The sequence below is a fragment of the Cetorhinus maximus genome, chromosome 6 (assembly GCF_964194155.1).
Source record: "Cetorhinus maximus chromosome 6, sCetMax3.hap1.1, whole genome shotgun sequence".
NCBI classification, from domain to species: Eukaryota; Metazoa; Chordata; class Chondrichthyes; order Lamniformes; family Cetorhinidae; genus Cetorhinus; species Cetorhinus maximus.
The window spans coordinates 25,709,375-25,723,739 of record NC_135884.1 but is presented as its reverse complement, the minus strand read 5'-3'; the positions used below and the strand labels follow the sequence as shown (position 1 = coordinate 25,723,739).

The 14,365-nt window shown below is 43.6% G+C and overlaps 1 protein-coding gene across 5 annotated transcripts in view; it reads left to right on the top strand.

The window, feature by feature from the left end:
• The window catches only part of iqsec1b (IQ motif and Sec7 domain ArfGEF 1b), a 511,299-nt gene that overhangs the window by 480,925 nt on the left and 16,009 nt on the right, over nt 1-14,365 (top strand). For all 5 annotated transcript variants that reach the window (XM_078543457.1, XM_078543453.1, XM_078543454.1 and 2 more), the window contains 2 exons: nt 2,816-2,955; nt 12,405-12,434. In XM_078543457.1, coding sequence (XP_078399583.1) covers nt 2,816-2,955; nt 12,405-12,434 — 170 coding nt within the window. The remainder of the gene's footprint in view (nt 1-2,815; nt 2,956-12,404; nt 12,435-14,365) is intronic.

Here is a 14,365-nt window from a genome sequence, read left to right as displayed (position 1 = left end):
TTCTCGCCTTCACTTTGGAATGTGGCCTTGCATTTTTAAGCAGCTTGCTCTATCTCACTTCCAATCTCAAAATTTCCAGTCAGTTGAAAGTTGAAAAGTCATATTCAAATACAAAGGGGCATAGTGGCATAGTCTTGTGATGGACAGAGCTAAATGATCCATCAGCTGAGCAGATCTAAGTTCTGCAATCCGGCCACATCCAGGCATGGATGGGAGTGGGCACTTAAACAAGTAACTGGAGGAGGGAGGTCCACAAATATCTCCATTCTCAATGGCAGGGGAATCCGTCACATGAATGCAAAAGACATGGCTGAAACATTTTCAACCATCTTCATCTATCTTGGCCACCTCCTGAGGTCCCCATTATCATAGATGTCAGTTTTCAGCCAATTCAATTCTCTCCACGTGATACCAAGGCTGTGGGCCCTGACAGCATCATGACACTAATACAGAAGACTTGTGCTCCAGAGCTAACCACACCCTTACCAAGCTGTTCAGGTACAGCAACATTGTAGCATTTATCTGACAGTGTGGAAAATAGCACAGGTATGTCCTGTCTACAAAAAAGTAGGACAAATCCAATCCAACCAATTACTGCCCCATCAGTCTACTCTTGATCATCAGAAAACTGATAGAAAGTGTGATTGACGGTGCTATCAGTTGGCACTTGCACAGCAATAACCTGCTTGCCAATTTGGGTTCCATCAGGGCCATGAGGCCCAAATGTGAACCAAAGAGCTGATTTCAAGAGGTGAGGTGACAGTGATTACCCTTGACGCTAAGGCAGCATTTGACCAAGTATAGCATCAAGGAGCCCTGGCAAAATTGAAGTAATAGGGAATCGGTGAGTGGGGGGAGCTCTCCACTGCATGAAGTCATACCTAGCCCAAAGGAAGATGGTTGTGATTGTTGGAGGCCAATCATCTCAGCCCCAAGAAAAAGCTGCAGGAGTTCCTCATGGTAGTGACCTTGGGCCAAGCAGCCTTCAGCTGCTTCATCAATGACCTTCCTACCTATATAAAGTCAGAAGTGGGGATGTTCACCGATGATTTCACAGTGTTCAGTACCATTTATGACTCATCAGATACTGAAACAGTCTGTGCCATAAGTGGCAAGACTGGGCCAATGTTCAGGCTTGGGCTGATGGGTGGCAAGTAACATTTGTACCACACAAGTGCCAGGCAATCACCATCTTCAACAAAAGAAAATCTAACCATCTCCCCGAGACGCTAAATGACATTGCCATTGCTGAATTCCCCACTGTCCGCATCCTGGCAATTACCATTGACCAGAAACTGAACTTGACCAGCCATATAAATACTGTGGCTACAAGAGCAGGTCAGAGGCTGGGAATTTTGTTGTGAGTCACTCACCTGACTCCCCCAAAGGCTGTCCACCATTTACAAGATACAATCACAAGTGTGCTGGGATACTCTCTACTTGCCTGGATGAGTGCAGCTCCGATATCAGTCAAGAAACTCAACACAATCCAGGGCATGGTACCCCCTTGATTGACACCCCATCCATCACCTTAAACTTTCACTTCCCCCAACATCACTGCAAAGTTGCAGTAGTGTGTACCATATATAAGATGCTCTGCAGCAACTTGCCAAGCGTCCTCCAACAGCACATTTCAAACCCATGACCTCTACCTGCTAGAAGAACAAGGAGAGCAAACACAATGGGATCACTGTCGCTTGCCAGTTCCCCAAGCCACACACCTCCCTGACTTAGAACTATATCGATGTTCCATCACTGTTGCTGGGTCAAACCTGGAACTTCCTTCCTAGTAGCACAATGGGTGTATCTACACCAGATGGACCAGAAGAAGTTAATAAAGGTGGTTCACCACCACCTACTTGAGGGCACTTAGGAGTTGGCAACAACTGCTGGCTTTGCCTGTGATGTTCACATCCCATGAAAAATGAAAAAAAAGGCATGATAGGCAGAATGTAAGATTCTGAATACCTCAGAGCCCAATGATTTATGATCATTTCCATGTAGTTGCAGAGAGTTAGTAATGCAATAAAATCTTGATGGCTTATAAAAACCAGTTTAATGAAACTAATAAATAATCTTTAAAGCAATGATGTGAATCATGAACTCCATGGCAGAACTTCATCCTTATGGCAATTGTTTTAAGAAGCCTCGTTTTTTTTATCGTGTACTGTTCCATGGACAATGAATCTTAGCAAGCCAATAGTGGTTACAACAGCCAAGCCTCATGCTGCCCACGCCAAACAAGTATACATCCATTCTTTCCAATTAAATCAGTGCATAGCTGTCAAGAGCAGGAGCCTTGGATAGTTTCCTCCTGCTGAGGCCAATTGTAGCGCCCATAACTCTCTCTGTTATTTTTGCAGATAAAATGTAACCATTTTCTTTAGCTTTAGATCTACATTAAATGGAGACATTTATAAGCAATTTTGTAATTCTACCATACACAAAATTATCTCAGCAAAATTTGATCTGTCCAAGGTACCTTCTATTACTTTGAAGTGAGGACTGTTGTAGGGTGTTAGATACCATTTGGTGGGTCTTAATGAATTATTCATTGTCTTATGTTAGCTGTATGCCTTATTAACTACAAGAACTATGTACATGCAGTAAAGGGTTCAAACTAGGAGCTATCTCTGTACGTACTTGTACACACAGCTCTGTCCAACACTAGACAGACCCCTGGGTGGTACTGTACTCAGTCCCACATTAACCTTCTTTGTGCCTAGCCCTCATATTACAAGGACCACCCTGCATCTATAAGAAAAGAAGTATAATAGATAAGTAGGAGACCAACCAGGATTGTTCTGTCTTGCAGGGGTGGATGATGGAGAAGACATCCCTCGAGAAATGCTTACGGGAATTTATGAACGAATCCGCAAAAGGGAGCTCAAGACCAATGAGGATCATGTCTCCCAGGTTCAGAAGGTTGAGAAGTTGATTGTAGGAAAGAAACCAGTAAGTTCATATATATTCCAACAATACCAGTGCAAAATGCTATTTCAATAATAGTGAATTTGGCATGTAGGGTAAGAGTTTAGATGAAGCCATTTAAAAGGAGAGGTGGCATGAATGTAAAATGTTCTCAACGCATGGAGTTAGACCTCTAACCTGAAAACATTCCATTGTATCAGCACATTGTTCTGCAATTGATCTGTTAAATTGTTATTTTCCATGGAAAACTGTTGCCTTTTGATTAATGGTGATGACTAATCCACCATATAATGTCTGCACTAAGACAGTTGCGGTCAGTTAAATATGGATATGGGTTGCTCATAAGTGTGTGGTTCCAAAATTATGTATGAAGTATGCGTGAAATATTTAAAATGTTCGTTCATTCATCCTGAAATTGCTCACTCAGCAGAAAAATGCTTAGCCGTGGATATGCATAAAAGCTACTTAACCAAAGTGCACGAAACAGTAAGATATACCCAGATGAAAACGCAAACAGATTGTTGGAACTGAGATCTGAGAATCTTCATAGCAACCTACTAAAATGTCAAGTTTGAAAATTCTCTAAGGGAGCTGGGCTGGACAAATGATGTGTCATTTAGACCTGACATTATTTACATTTTATACAGTATTCAGCTTGCTAACACCTTTAAAAGAACGACTGTATTGTTAAATTTATAATGACACATAAATTAAGGTAATTAAACTGGAGAAAAAACATACTGCCAAAATGCAAGATTCTATACAGCTGATTTCCCAGTTGCCATGGCTGGTGGCACTGTAGTGGAACGTTTAATTAGGGCTGAGGAATTGGATGGAGATTGCTCTGTGTACCCATTGTGTGTTTCACATTACTTTCCAGATGGCCTGGAGTGTTCTTGATAAAAACGGACATGAGCCTCATTTTAACATAAGATCAATAGAAATTATATGCAAATTATCAACAATATGATTTGTGTAGTTTGTGTAGAAAAACTCTGCTGCAATCTTGATAGGCCAAATGATCTGTTTGTGTGGTAATACCTGATTCTAAGATCAGGGAAGATTGCAACAGTGGCAGAGTCAGCAGAGAGCCCTTGTAACTACAACAATCAGTATTCAACACATTATCAACAGCTCAAAGCAGATTTGAGGCACTTTATAATAGTCCCTAAGATTATTGTAGCCTGCTGCATGGTGCATTATGTTGCCATACAGAGCACTTAACAAAAGAGTTGCGCAGCCTACAATGATGCCTGTCCTGTGGGCGAGGGGAGAGTAGGACCCTGATCATCAGGAAGATGTTCTTGCTGTAATGATATTCCAACCATATCACAGGCTCTCATCAAGGTGATCTTCAGTAAATTGTCATGTCTGCTCAGTGGTCATCAAAGGCATGGCTGCCAAGCTGGACTTGCAGCAGACAGTGAGTGAACCACCCTGAGTGAATACCTACTTGACCTCATCACTAATCTAATTGTTGGAGATGCATCTGTAAATTACATCATTGGTAGAAGTGACCACTATGTAGTCCCTGTGGAGACCAAGTCCCTTCTTCATGCTAATGGAAACCACCATTCCCACTGTTGATTATTTTTTTTAATTAGTTCATGGGATTTGGGTGTCGCTGGCTAGGCCAGCATTTATTGCCCATCCCAATTGCCCTTGAGAAGATGGTGGTGAGCTGCCTTCTTGAACTGCTGCAGTTCCTGTGGTGTGGGTATGCTGTCAGTGGCGTTAGAGAGGCAGTTCCGGGATTTTGATCCGGGTACAGTGAAGGAATGGCGATATATTTCCAAGACAGGATGGTGAGTGGCTTGGAGGGTAACTTCCAGGTGATGGTGTTCCCATGTGTCTGCTGCCCTTGTCCTTCTAGATAGCAGCAGTCATGGGTTTGGAAGGTGCTGTCTAACGAGGCTTGGTGAGTTCCTGCAGTGCATCTTGGAGATGTTACACACTGCTGCTACTGTGCAACGGTGGTGGAGGGAGTGAATATTTGTGGATGGGGTGCCAATCAAGTAGACTGCTTTGTCCTGGATGGTATAGAGCTTCTTGAGTGTTGGAGCTGTACTCATCCAGGCAAGTGGAGATCATTCTATCACACTCCTGACATGTGCCTTGTAGGTGGTGGGCAGGCTTTGGGGAGCCAGGGGGTGATTAGTCGCTGCAGGATTCCTAGCCTCCGACCTCCTCTTGTGGTGACAAAAGGCTAGTCCAGTTCTGTTTCTGGTCAACGGTAGCCCCCACGGTGTTGATAGTGGGGGATTCCGCAACAGTAATGCCATTAAATCGCAAAGGGCGATGGTTAGATTTTCTTTTGTTGGAGATGGTCATTGCCTGGCACTTGTGTGGTGCAAAAGTTGCTTGTCACTTGTCAGCCCAAGCCTGGATATTGTCCAGGTCTTGCTGCATTTGCACCTGGACTGCTTCAGTATCTGAGGAGTCACGAATGGTGGTGAATATTGTGCAATCATCAGCGAACATCCCCACTCCTGACCGTCTAATGGAAGGAAGATCATTGATGAAGCAGCTGAAGATGGTTGGGCATAGGACGCTACTCTGAGGAACTCCTGCAGTAATGTCCGGGAACTGAGATAATAGACCTCCAACAACCACAACCATCTTCCTTTGTGCTAGGTATGACTCCAACCAGCGGAGAGTTTTCACCTGATTCCCATTGACTCCAGTTTTGCTAGGGCTCCTTGATGCCACACTCGGTCAAATGCTGCCTTGATGTCATGGGCAGTCACTCTCGTCTCACCTCTGGAGTTCAGCTCTTTTGTCCATTATTAAACCAAGGTTGTAATGAGATCAGGAGCTGTGTGGCCCTGGCGGAACCCAAACTGAGTGTCAGTAAGCAGGTCATTGCTAAGCAAGTGCCGCTTGATAGCACTGTTGATGACCCCTTCCATTACTTTACTTATGATCGAGAGTAGATTGATTGTGTGGTAATTGGCTGGGTTGGATTAGTCCTTTTTGTGTACAGGACATACCTGGGCAATTTTCCACATTGCCAGGTAGATGCCAACATTGTAGCTGTGCTGGATGGCTAGAAGCTCATCAAGTTCTGGAGTACAAGTCTTCAGTACTATTGCAGGAATGTTGTCAGGGCCCATAGCCTTTGTGGTATCCAGTGCCCTCAACGTGATATCACATAGATTTGGCTGAAGACTGGCACCTGTGATGCTGGGGACCTCCAGAGGAGGTCGAGATGGATCATCCACGTGCAACAATCCTCAGCCAGAAGTGCCGAATGCTTCAGCATTTATCTTTTGCACTGATGTGCTGGGCTCACGCATCTTTTGAGGATGGGGATATTTGTGGAGCCTCCTCCTCCAGTGAGTTGTTTAATTGTCCACCACCATTCACGACTGGATGTGGCAGGGCTGCAGAGCTTGGATCTGATCCGTTGGTTGTGGAAACACTTAACCCTGTCTATCACTTGCTATTTATGCTGTTTGGCAAGCAAGTAGTCCTGTGTTGTAGCTGCACCAGGTTGCACCTCATTTTCAGGTATTCCTGGTGCTGCTCCTGGTGTGCCCTCCTGAACTCTTCATTGAATCAGGGTTGGTCCCTTGGCTTGGTGGTGATTGTAGAGTGGGTGATATGCCTGACCATGAGGTTACAGATTGTGTTCAAGTACAATTCTGCTGCTGCTGATGGCCCACAGAGCCTCATGGTTGCCCAATCATGAGTTTCTAGATCTGTTTGAAATCTGTCTCATTTAGGACAATGGTTGTGCCACACAACGCGATGGAGGGTGTCCTCAATGTGAAACTGGGACTTCATCTCCACAAGAACTGTGCGATGATCACTCCTCCCTACCTACACTGTCAAGGACAGATGCATCTGCAGCAGGCAGGTTGACAAGGATGAGGTCAAGTATGTTTTTCCTCTTGGTTCATTCACAACCTGCTGCAAACCCAGTCTAGCAGCTCTGTCCTTTAGGACTCAGCCAGCTTGATCTGTAGTGGTGCTACTGAGCCAATCTTGGTGATGGACATTGAAGTTCCCCACCAAGAGCACAATCTGCATCCTTGTCACCCTCAGTCCTTCCTCCAAGTGGCGTTAAATACGGAGGAGTACTGATTCAGTAGCTGAGGTGGGGGGCGTGGAGCAGTACATGGTAATCAGCAGGAGGTTTCCTTGACCATGTTTGACCTGATGTCATGAGACTTCATGGGGTCCAGAGTCAATGTTGAAGACTCCCAGGGCAACTCCCTCCCGACTGTATACCACTCTGCCACCACCTCTGCTGCATCTGCCCTGTCGGTGGGACAGAGCATACCCAGGGATGGCGATGGTGGTATCGAGCACATTGTCTGTAAGGTATGTTTGAATATGACTATGTCATGACTAGTCTGTGAGACACTTCTCCCAATTTTGGCACTAGCCAAGGAAGACTTTTCAGGGTTGACAGGGCTGAGTTTGCCATTGTTGCTTTCAGTGCCTAGGTTGATGCTGGGTGGTCCGGTTCCATTCCTTTTAGACCTTTTAGCAGATTGATGCAACTGAGTGCTTTGCTAGGCCATTTAGAAAGCAGTTTAGAGTCAACCACGTTGTTGTGGGTCTGGAGTCACATGTAGGCCAAACCAGCTATGGACGGCAGAATTGGTGAACCAGATGGGTTTTTACAACATGACAATGGTTTCATGGTCATCATTAGACCTTTAATTCCAGATTTTTATTGAATTTGCATTCATCATCTGCCGTGGTGGGATTCGAACCTGAGTCCCCAGAGCACTACCCTGGATCTCTGGATTATTAGTCCAGTGATGATACCACGAGTCACCACTATCCCCTGAGATTAAGAATAAATCTAATAGTTCAAACCTGGGCTTGCATGAGTTGCCATGGGCCATTAGCAGCAGCAAAACTGTAAACCTCCTGTCACCTGTATTCACCTGTAGTCCATGGCTCGACACATCCCTCACTCCTCCATCACCATCGTATCAAGCCAGATCATCAACCCTGGTTCGTGGAGAGCATACTGGCAACTACATGAAAAGGGGTGCCAACCTTGCAAAGCTACAACACAATTGCCTATATGTCAAACAATAGGTCAAGTTAAAACTTTGCAGTCCTGCCACACCCAGTCACAAATGATGATACACAGTTGATCAGCTAAGAGGAGCCCGAGGGTCCAGGAACAGCATCTTCCTCAGTTGTGAGGGAATGGAGCACACGTGCAAAACTCAAGGCTGAAGTATCTGCAAATGTCTTTTACCAAAGCCTCCAGTGGATAACCTTGACCTCCTTCTGAAGCCCCCATCATCAGCCTTCAGCAATTCGATTCATTCCACATGGCATCAAGAAGCAGCTGAGTATACAACACTTTACACTCTGTCTCCTGCCAACATGAGATGGCCACGCAAGATGGCCGCCAACCTCCATCTGCACATCTCCTCTGCGCGTGTGCAGACACCATTGATGTCATTAGCTGGGCCTGTCAGCAGCAAACGGCTCCTTCTTTAATCCAGTCCTGTGCAGGGCCAAAGCATTTGGGTCCTAGACAAGCGGAAGCAAATTCCCAATTTGACGTTAAAAGCTAGTTGGTGCAGTGATAGACTATCAGGAATGTCAGTGACATGGCCCTGATGCAATTGCTTGTCATTGCTGATAACATAAACTTGAGAGAACTTGAGTTGAAATCTGCAATCGTTTTGTGCAGGTTACATTTTGCATGGTTTCTAATATATCCTTCAATACACAGGCCCTACCAAACCAATATATCCACAGCACATTGGGGCAGAAGGGAATGCAAGGATGATCTGAATGCTGTAAAGAGAAAGTCGTGCATAATTATGCATCTAAGGTGATTCATTTCATGGGATGATGGGATGATGAGGTGATGGGGGTAGATGGTGATGTAGTGGTACTGTCACTGGACTTGTAATCCAGAGGCCCAGGTTAATGTTCTGGAGGCATAGGTTCAAATCCCGCCAAGGCAGCTGCTGGAATTTAAATTCAATTAATAACCTAGAATTGAAAAGCTAGTCTCAGTAATGGTGACCATGAGACCATTGTCGATTGTTGTAAAAACCGACCTGGATCACTGATGTTCCTTAGGGAAGGAAATCTGCCATCTTTACCTGGTTTGGCGTACACATGACTCCAGACCCACAGCAATGTGGCTGACTCGTAACTGCCCTCTGAAATGGCGATGGGAGCCTCCCGGTTCAAGAGCAATTAGGGATGGGCAACAAATGCTGGCCTTGCCAACAACACCCACATCCCATGAAAGAATAAATGAATTTGGGTCTGCCTGTTTGATCAAACTACATTTGGGCAGAATATGGACCATGGCAAATGAATGGGGTTCTTATGTGTAGGGAAGTTAAGTTGTTTTGATTAATCAGTGTTTTAAATCACAGTTGTGTCAATCGGTGCGTCCATAACATCTGTTCTGATGTCTGCTCGCAATGATGTCATGGAGTGAGTTTTTATAACTGCGCATGCAGCACGTTGGCAGCCAATGCAGTCTACATGACACACAAAAGGCTTTGGGTCCCTTAAAACCAACATAGAAGAAGTGAGTAAGGTTGGAGCCTGAGATTGCTGGCATCTTTAGCATTACTGGGATCTAGTTGGCTCTTGAGTTAATTGAAAGTTACAGAAAAGGAACATACGTTGGAATGCTGGTTGCAAGACATTCCTTCAGACAGAGGTTATATTGCTGATAACGTAAGTCATAGTGTCCTGCAGTGTATAAAGGAGTGAATCAGGTGAAAAAGAATGATGAGCAAAGGGATGAGATTTTAATCCCTGAATTTGAGAGTCCTCCAAATTCTGCTCTGTTATACTCTGAAGCCCTGGATCTAGAGCATGATCTGTTCATCTAGGCTCAATTGGGTTTCTTTTGATTGTTATGCATCATCTTGTCCTGCTAGCAAAGAAGTTACATTGAGTTTGTGGAAGTTTGAAGAGCATATAAAAGACAAAGAAGTGTCAACCATGCATTCCAACTGTGCAAAGTTTGGAAAGAGGCATTTGCTGTGATCTTAGAATTCCGCTGCCAACGTGGCAAAATGGGATGAGGTAAAACCCTTTTGGAAGTGCCGAATTTGCCCATCTACTTTTCATAGTAAAATATTGGTTTGGCTTACTCTGGCAGATTTTTTGGCAATTATTAACCTCTCCTCAATATTGTCCATGTTCTTTGGCTGTTTGCCACACTTGCTGCCGAACGTAGGTTATGTACTTCTGTTTCAAAGGTGTACCAGGATCCCAAAAAGAAAATCTTACCTTGCTGCACTTTTAGTAGAAACACCTTCAAAACAGTATCTGAAAATGTCCCATGTTGTTAGTCAGCCAGTTCTAGTCTTCAGTCCAGCAGTGGCTGCAATCTTTAAGAGATTTACCTGCTAGCTGTTCCTGCTCTCTCCTGCATTATCTATCCAATCTTAGAAAATCCCATGCATGACGTGATATTCTAATCCTGCCATTTTAATGCCTGGAAAGGATAAACTGGCCCTTAATATTGAAGAATTTGAAACGTTGCTTTGCTAAACTCAAGGAAGCTGGATACATTGAAGAAGCACTCAATAATGCATATTAAATATTAACTAAACAGGACTTGCCTGTAATTTAAATAAGCCTATTGGTCAGTGCACTCTTTCTGTTGAATTTCCTATTTTTAAATATGGTTATTTGGTTCACAGGGGCTAATGATAACATTAAAGACCAGGTCTATCTAGAAACAAGTATAAGAAAATTAGGCCAATTATAGGGAGTCAATTAACCCTTTTCCCAAACTGAGATGATTCAATGTGATAATCCTTATTGATGATGGTAGTCATATTTTATTCAGGGTAGGTAAAACCTGATGCATGCTAATGTCTGAGACAGTAGTGTCAAAGCGCAACAGCACCATTACACTTTAGGTAGAGGCACATTTAAATTCTCCCTATTCTGCCCCAGGTACCGTGGCATTAGTCAATGCCATGTGTAAAAACCTCTACAAATCTCTTTACACAACAAAGTTCCTGGAGAATAGTTCAACCCAATCATTGCCTAGCTATCATTTGAATGGACCAATTACAAAGACTGTCACTGAACCATCGTGCCCAGCTAGGTCACATCAAATTACCAAGATCTTGGCTCCCAATGCCAAACAGTGAAAACACGGGGCTGAATTTTCCCCCCATCGGGGGGGTTGTGAGGGGGCGGGCAGGAGCGGGCATGAACCTGATCGGCGCCCCCAATCGGGTGCGCACCACCATTTTACATGGGTGGGCCTTAATCGGCCCGCCCAGCATGACGCACACCCAGAAGCGCTGCGCACTCCCTGTGTGGGCGGGGGGTGGATTCCTTGAGTCGGGGCCTGCGCTCTTTCACACATGCACACAAAAGAGCCCAGAAATCTCCCTGAGGCACAGAGGTTTAGTTTAAGTTCTGAAAAATTTAATAAAGGGGGAAAAAAAGAATTTTAAAGGCATGTCCCCTCATGTGGGGGAAACTGTCACATGAGCTGAGACATGTCCATTAATTTTTTCAAAATTTTTTATTTAATTAATAATCCGTCCCCCACGTGGATGAGGTTTCATGAAAAATGTGAAGGCCACCTGGGCTCTTTGCCTGCCTGCCAACTTTAAGGTTGGACAGGCAGCATTCTTAACAACTTTAATTACTTCCTTAATGGCCTTAATAGGCCTTTGACAGTTTGGTGGGCGTGCAGCCGACGTGGCTGCGCGCCCACCGAACTGACGATCTAAATGACGTGCGGTGACATCAGGACGCACACCCAATGTCACCACGTGTCGGTGAGTGGGTCCTGCTCCCGCTCACCGACCCAAAAATTCTGCCCGTGATGACCTTGATACCCAGGTGTCTTGACTAGGTTTCGAAGCACTATTTTTTTCCTCTGTTCTCTGGGAGCTGTTTATCTCGCTATTCCCACACAGCAGATTGTCTGTTCTCACTTTACTGGGCTCCTGATGAAGTTTCCTTTTTTTTTAACCAAATTGACCTTTTTTTACACCTTTCAAGCCAATAAAACGTTTGGTCAATGAAGGCCCAAAACACAATTTCCTACTAATCATCTCTCAACTGCTTTTATCCAGGGTGCATTAAATAAAAACATTATACACTGAACTAGGTTTTCAATGAAATTAAAAATGTACAGTCAGCAATAGTATTTGAGTTGGTTTCCATTAATTAGCTTGGTGTAAGGATTTCCTAGGATTCTTACACAAAGAATAGAAGTTGTGGGGGAGCTACACTTTTCTAAACCTCTCCAGGAGAGGAAGATTGAAAATTAGACAAATCACAAAAAGTAGTTCTGGTAAGCTTGGAGTAACTTTTTAATAGCTAGCCTTAAATATTAATGTAGTTGGACTAAATTGCAACCAGTGCACAAATCATGTTTTTGATTAATCCAGATTAGTCTTAAAGCGCAATATGCTTAGTGTGTTGTGATTTGAAATCCTATGTTTCTCTTTGAAGTTTAATTTACTGTATATGTGTTTCCTCTGTAGATTGGATCCCTACATCATGGACTTGGTTGTGTAGGTATTTCTTTTCATTTTGATGGTTAACAATTTTCATTGAATATATCTACAGTATTGAAAATCTGTATTTAAAATAATGAGATGTTTTACTGATGTAAGACTGCATTACGTTTTGTATGCTGACACTGCAATGACCACTGTTGATTTTGAGGAATGTTGATTGCTTGCTGATTGCAAACATTTATGTTTTCTCATTTGTTCATGGGATATGGGCAAGAGTAGCAAGGCTATATTTAGTACTCATTCTTGGTTTCACTGTAAAGGTGGTATTAGGCTGCCCACTTGAATTACTGCGATATAGTGTTTTAAAGAAATATGGAGCTTTTCATGATTATTGGACATCTTGAAGCATTTTGCAGCCAATGAAGTACTTTTGAACATAGTCACTGTTGTAGGAAAGGCTGAAAATGCCAAAGTGTGCACTGCAAACTCCCACAAAGAGCAACGTAATGTGACTAGATAATCTGTTATTGTGATGTTGATTGAGGGATAAATTTTGCCTAGAACATCAGGGATATATAACTCCCCTGGCTCCTCTTCGAAATAGTGCCATGGGTACTTTTACATCCGCCCAGAGCAAACTGATGGGGCCTCAGTTTAACATTGTATCCGAAAGGTGGCATTCCCAGCAGTTCAGTTACCCCTCATTATTGTACTACAAAGTCAGCCTTGCTAAAAATACATTGGTCCAGTTTTTGTGGCTAGTGGCCAACAAATAGCATGAGTCATTCATTACATTTACACTTATCCATGGCCTTCCTGCGACAAGAACGTCTTTTTGGTTCAGAACCCTGTACAGGGGATCCGGGACATGTGTGCACAGGGTAACTGACTGTGTACAAAAGTAAAATACTGCGGATGCTAGAAATCGGAAACAAAAACAGAAAATGCTGGGAATACTCAGGTTAGGCAGCATCTATGGAGAAAGAAACGTAGTTAAAGTTTCAGATCATTGACCTTCCATCTCTGCAGAGATGCTGCCTGCCCTGTTGGGTATTTCCATTTACTGTTGCAACCAACTGTGTATCTCCTTAACCAATCAGATTGCTGGGCTTAAGAGACTTGGGTAAGAGAAAAAGGAAAAGTTTTTTTTAAAATTGATTAGCAACAAAAATTAAAACCTGAACAAATGAGACGCCACAATTAAAAGCTCATTTTCAATGAGAGAGTCATTGTTTGGCAGTAATTAAGACCTATATCGCCATTAAAAATTTATTTGCACAGAACTGGACAAGCCCTAATTTTATCAGGCAAGTTTAGTGAGTATCACTTAGATACACCAATTTCATCCCATTCCATGCATTTCAATGCCCAAGTCTCTCAGCGAAATGCCAGTATAGTGTAGTTTCTAGAGGAGCAGGCCAACTTGAACAATGGCTTGTAGATTTCAGCAGTTTAATTGCACGTGTGCAGTTGCTGGAAGTTACTGTCCGATTTACTCTTCTGTGGCAGCGACGGAAACCTAGTTGGAGGAGTTCAAAAATAGAGTTGCCGGGATGATGGGCACAGACTCGGGAGTTGATAACATGTTCAAGGACTTAAGAGGAAAGTGAGGAGATGGGACAGTAGTTTGCAAAGACTGAGAGTTGTCAAGAGTGGCATTTCTGAGGAGGGGCATGATGATGGCAGGTTTGAAGAGGAGTAGGACAAATATCTAAGGAGAAGGAATGGCTAACAATGTGAGAAACATGATGATCAGGAAGGGGAGTTGGGTGGTCAGCAGTTTGGGAATAAGGTATGATAGAGCAGCTGGTGAGTCTCATGGAAAAGATGAGCTAGAGAAAGATGTCAGTTCAAGGGGAGGGCAGGCAGGAGGAGCCTTAGCAGAAGCTTGGCAGGTGGCCTAAGGGAAGGGAGGAAAACTGGCAGCTGAACAGTTAGTATTAATCTTCATGACAAAAAAAATTCATGAGCATCTCATATTTATT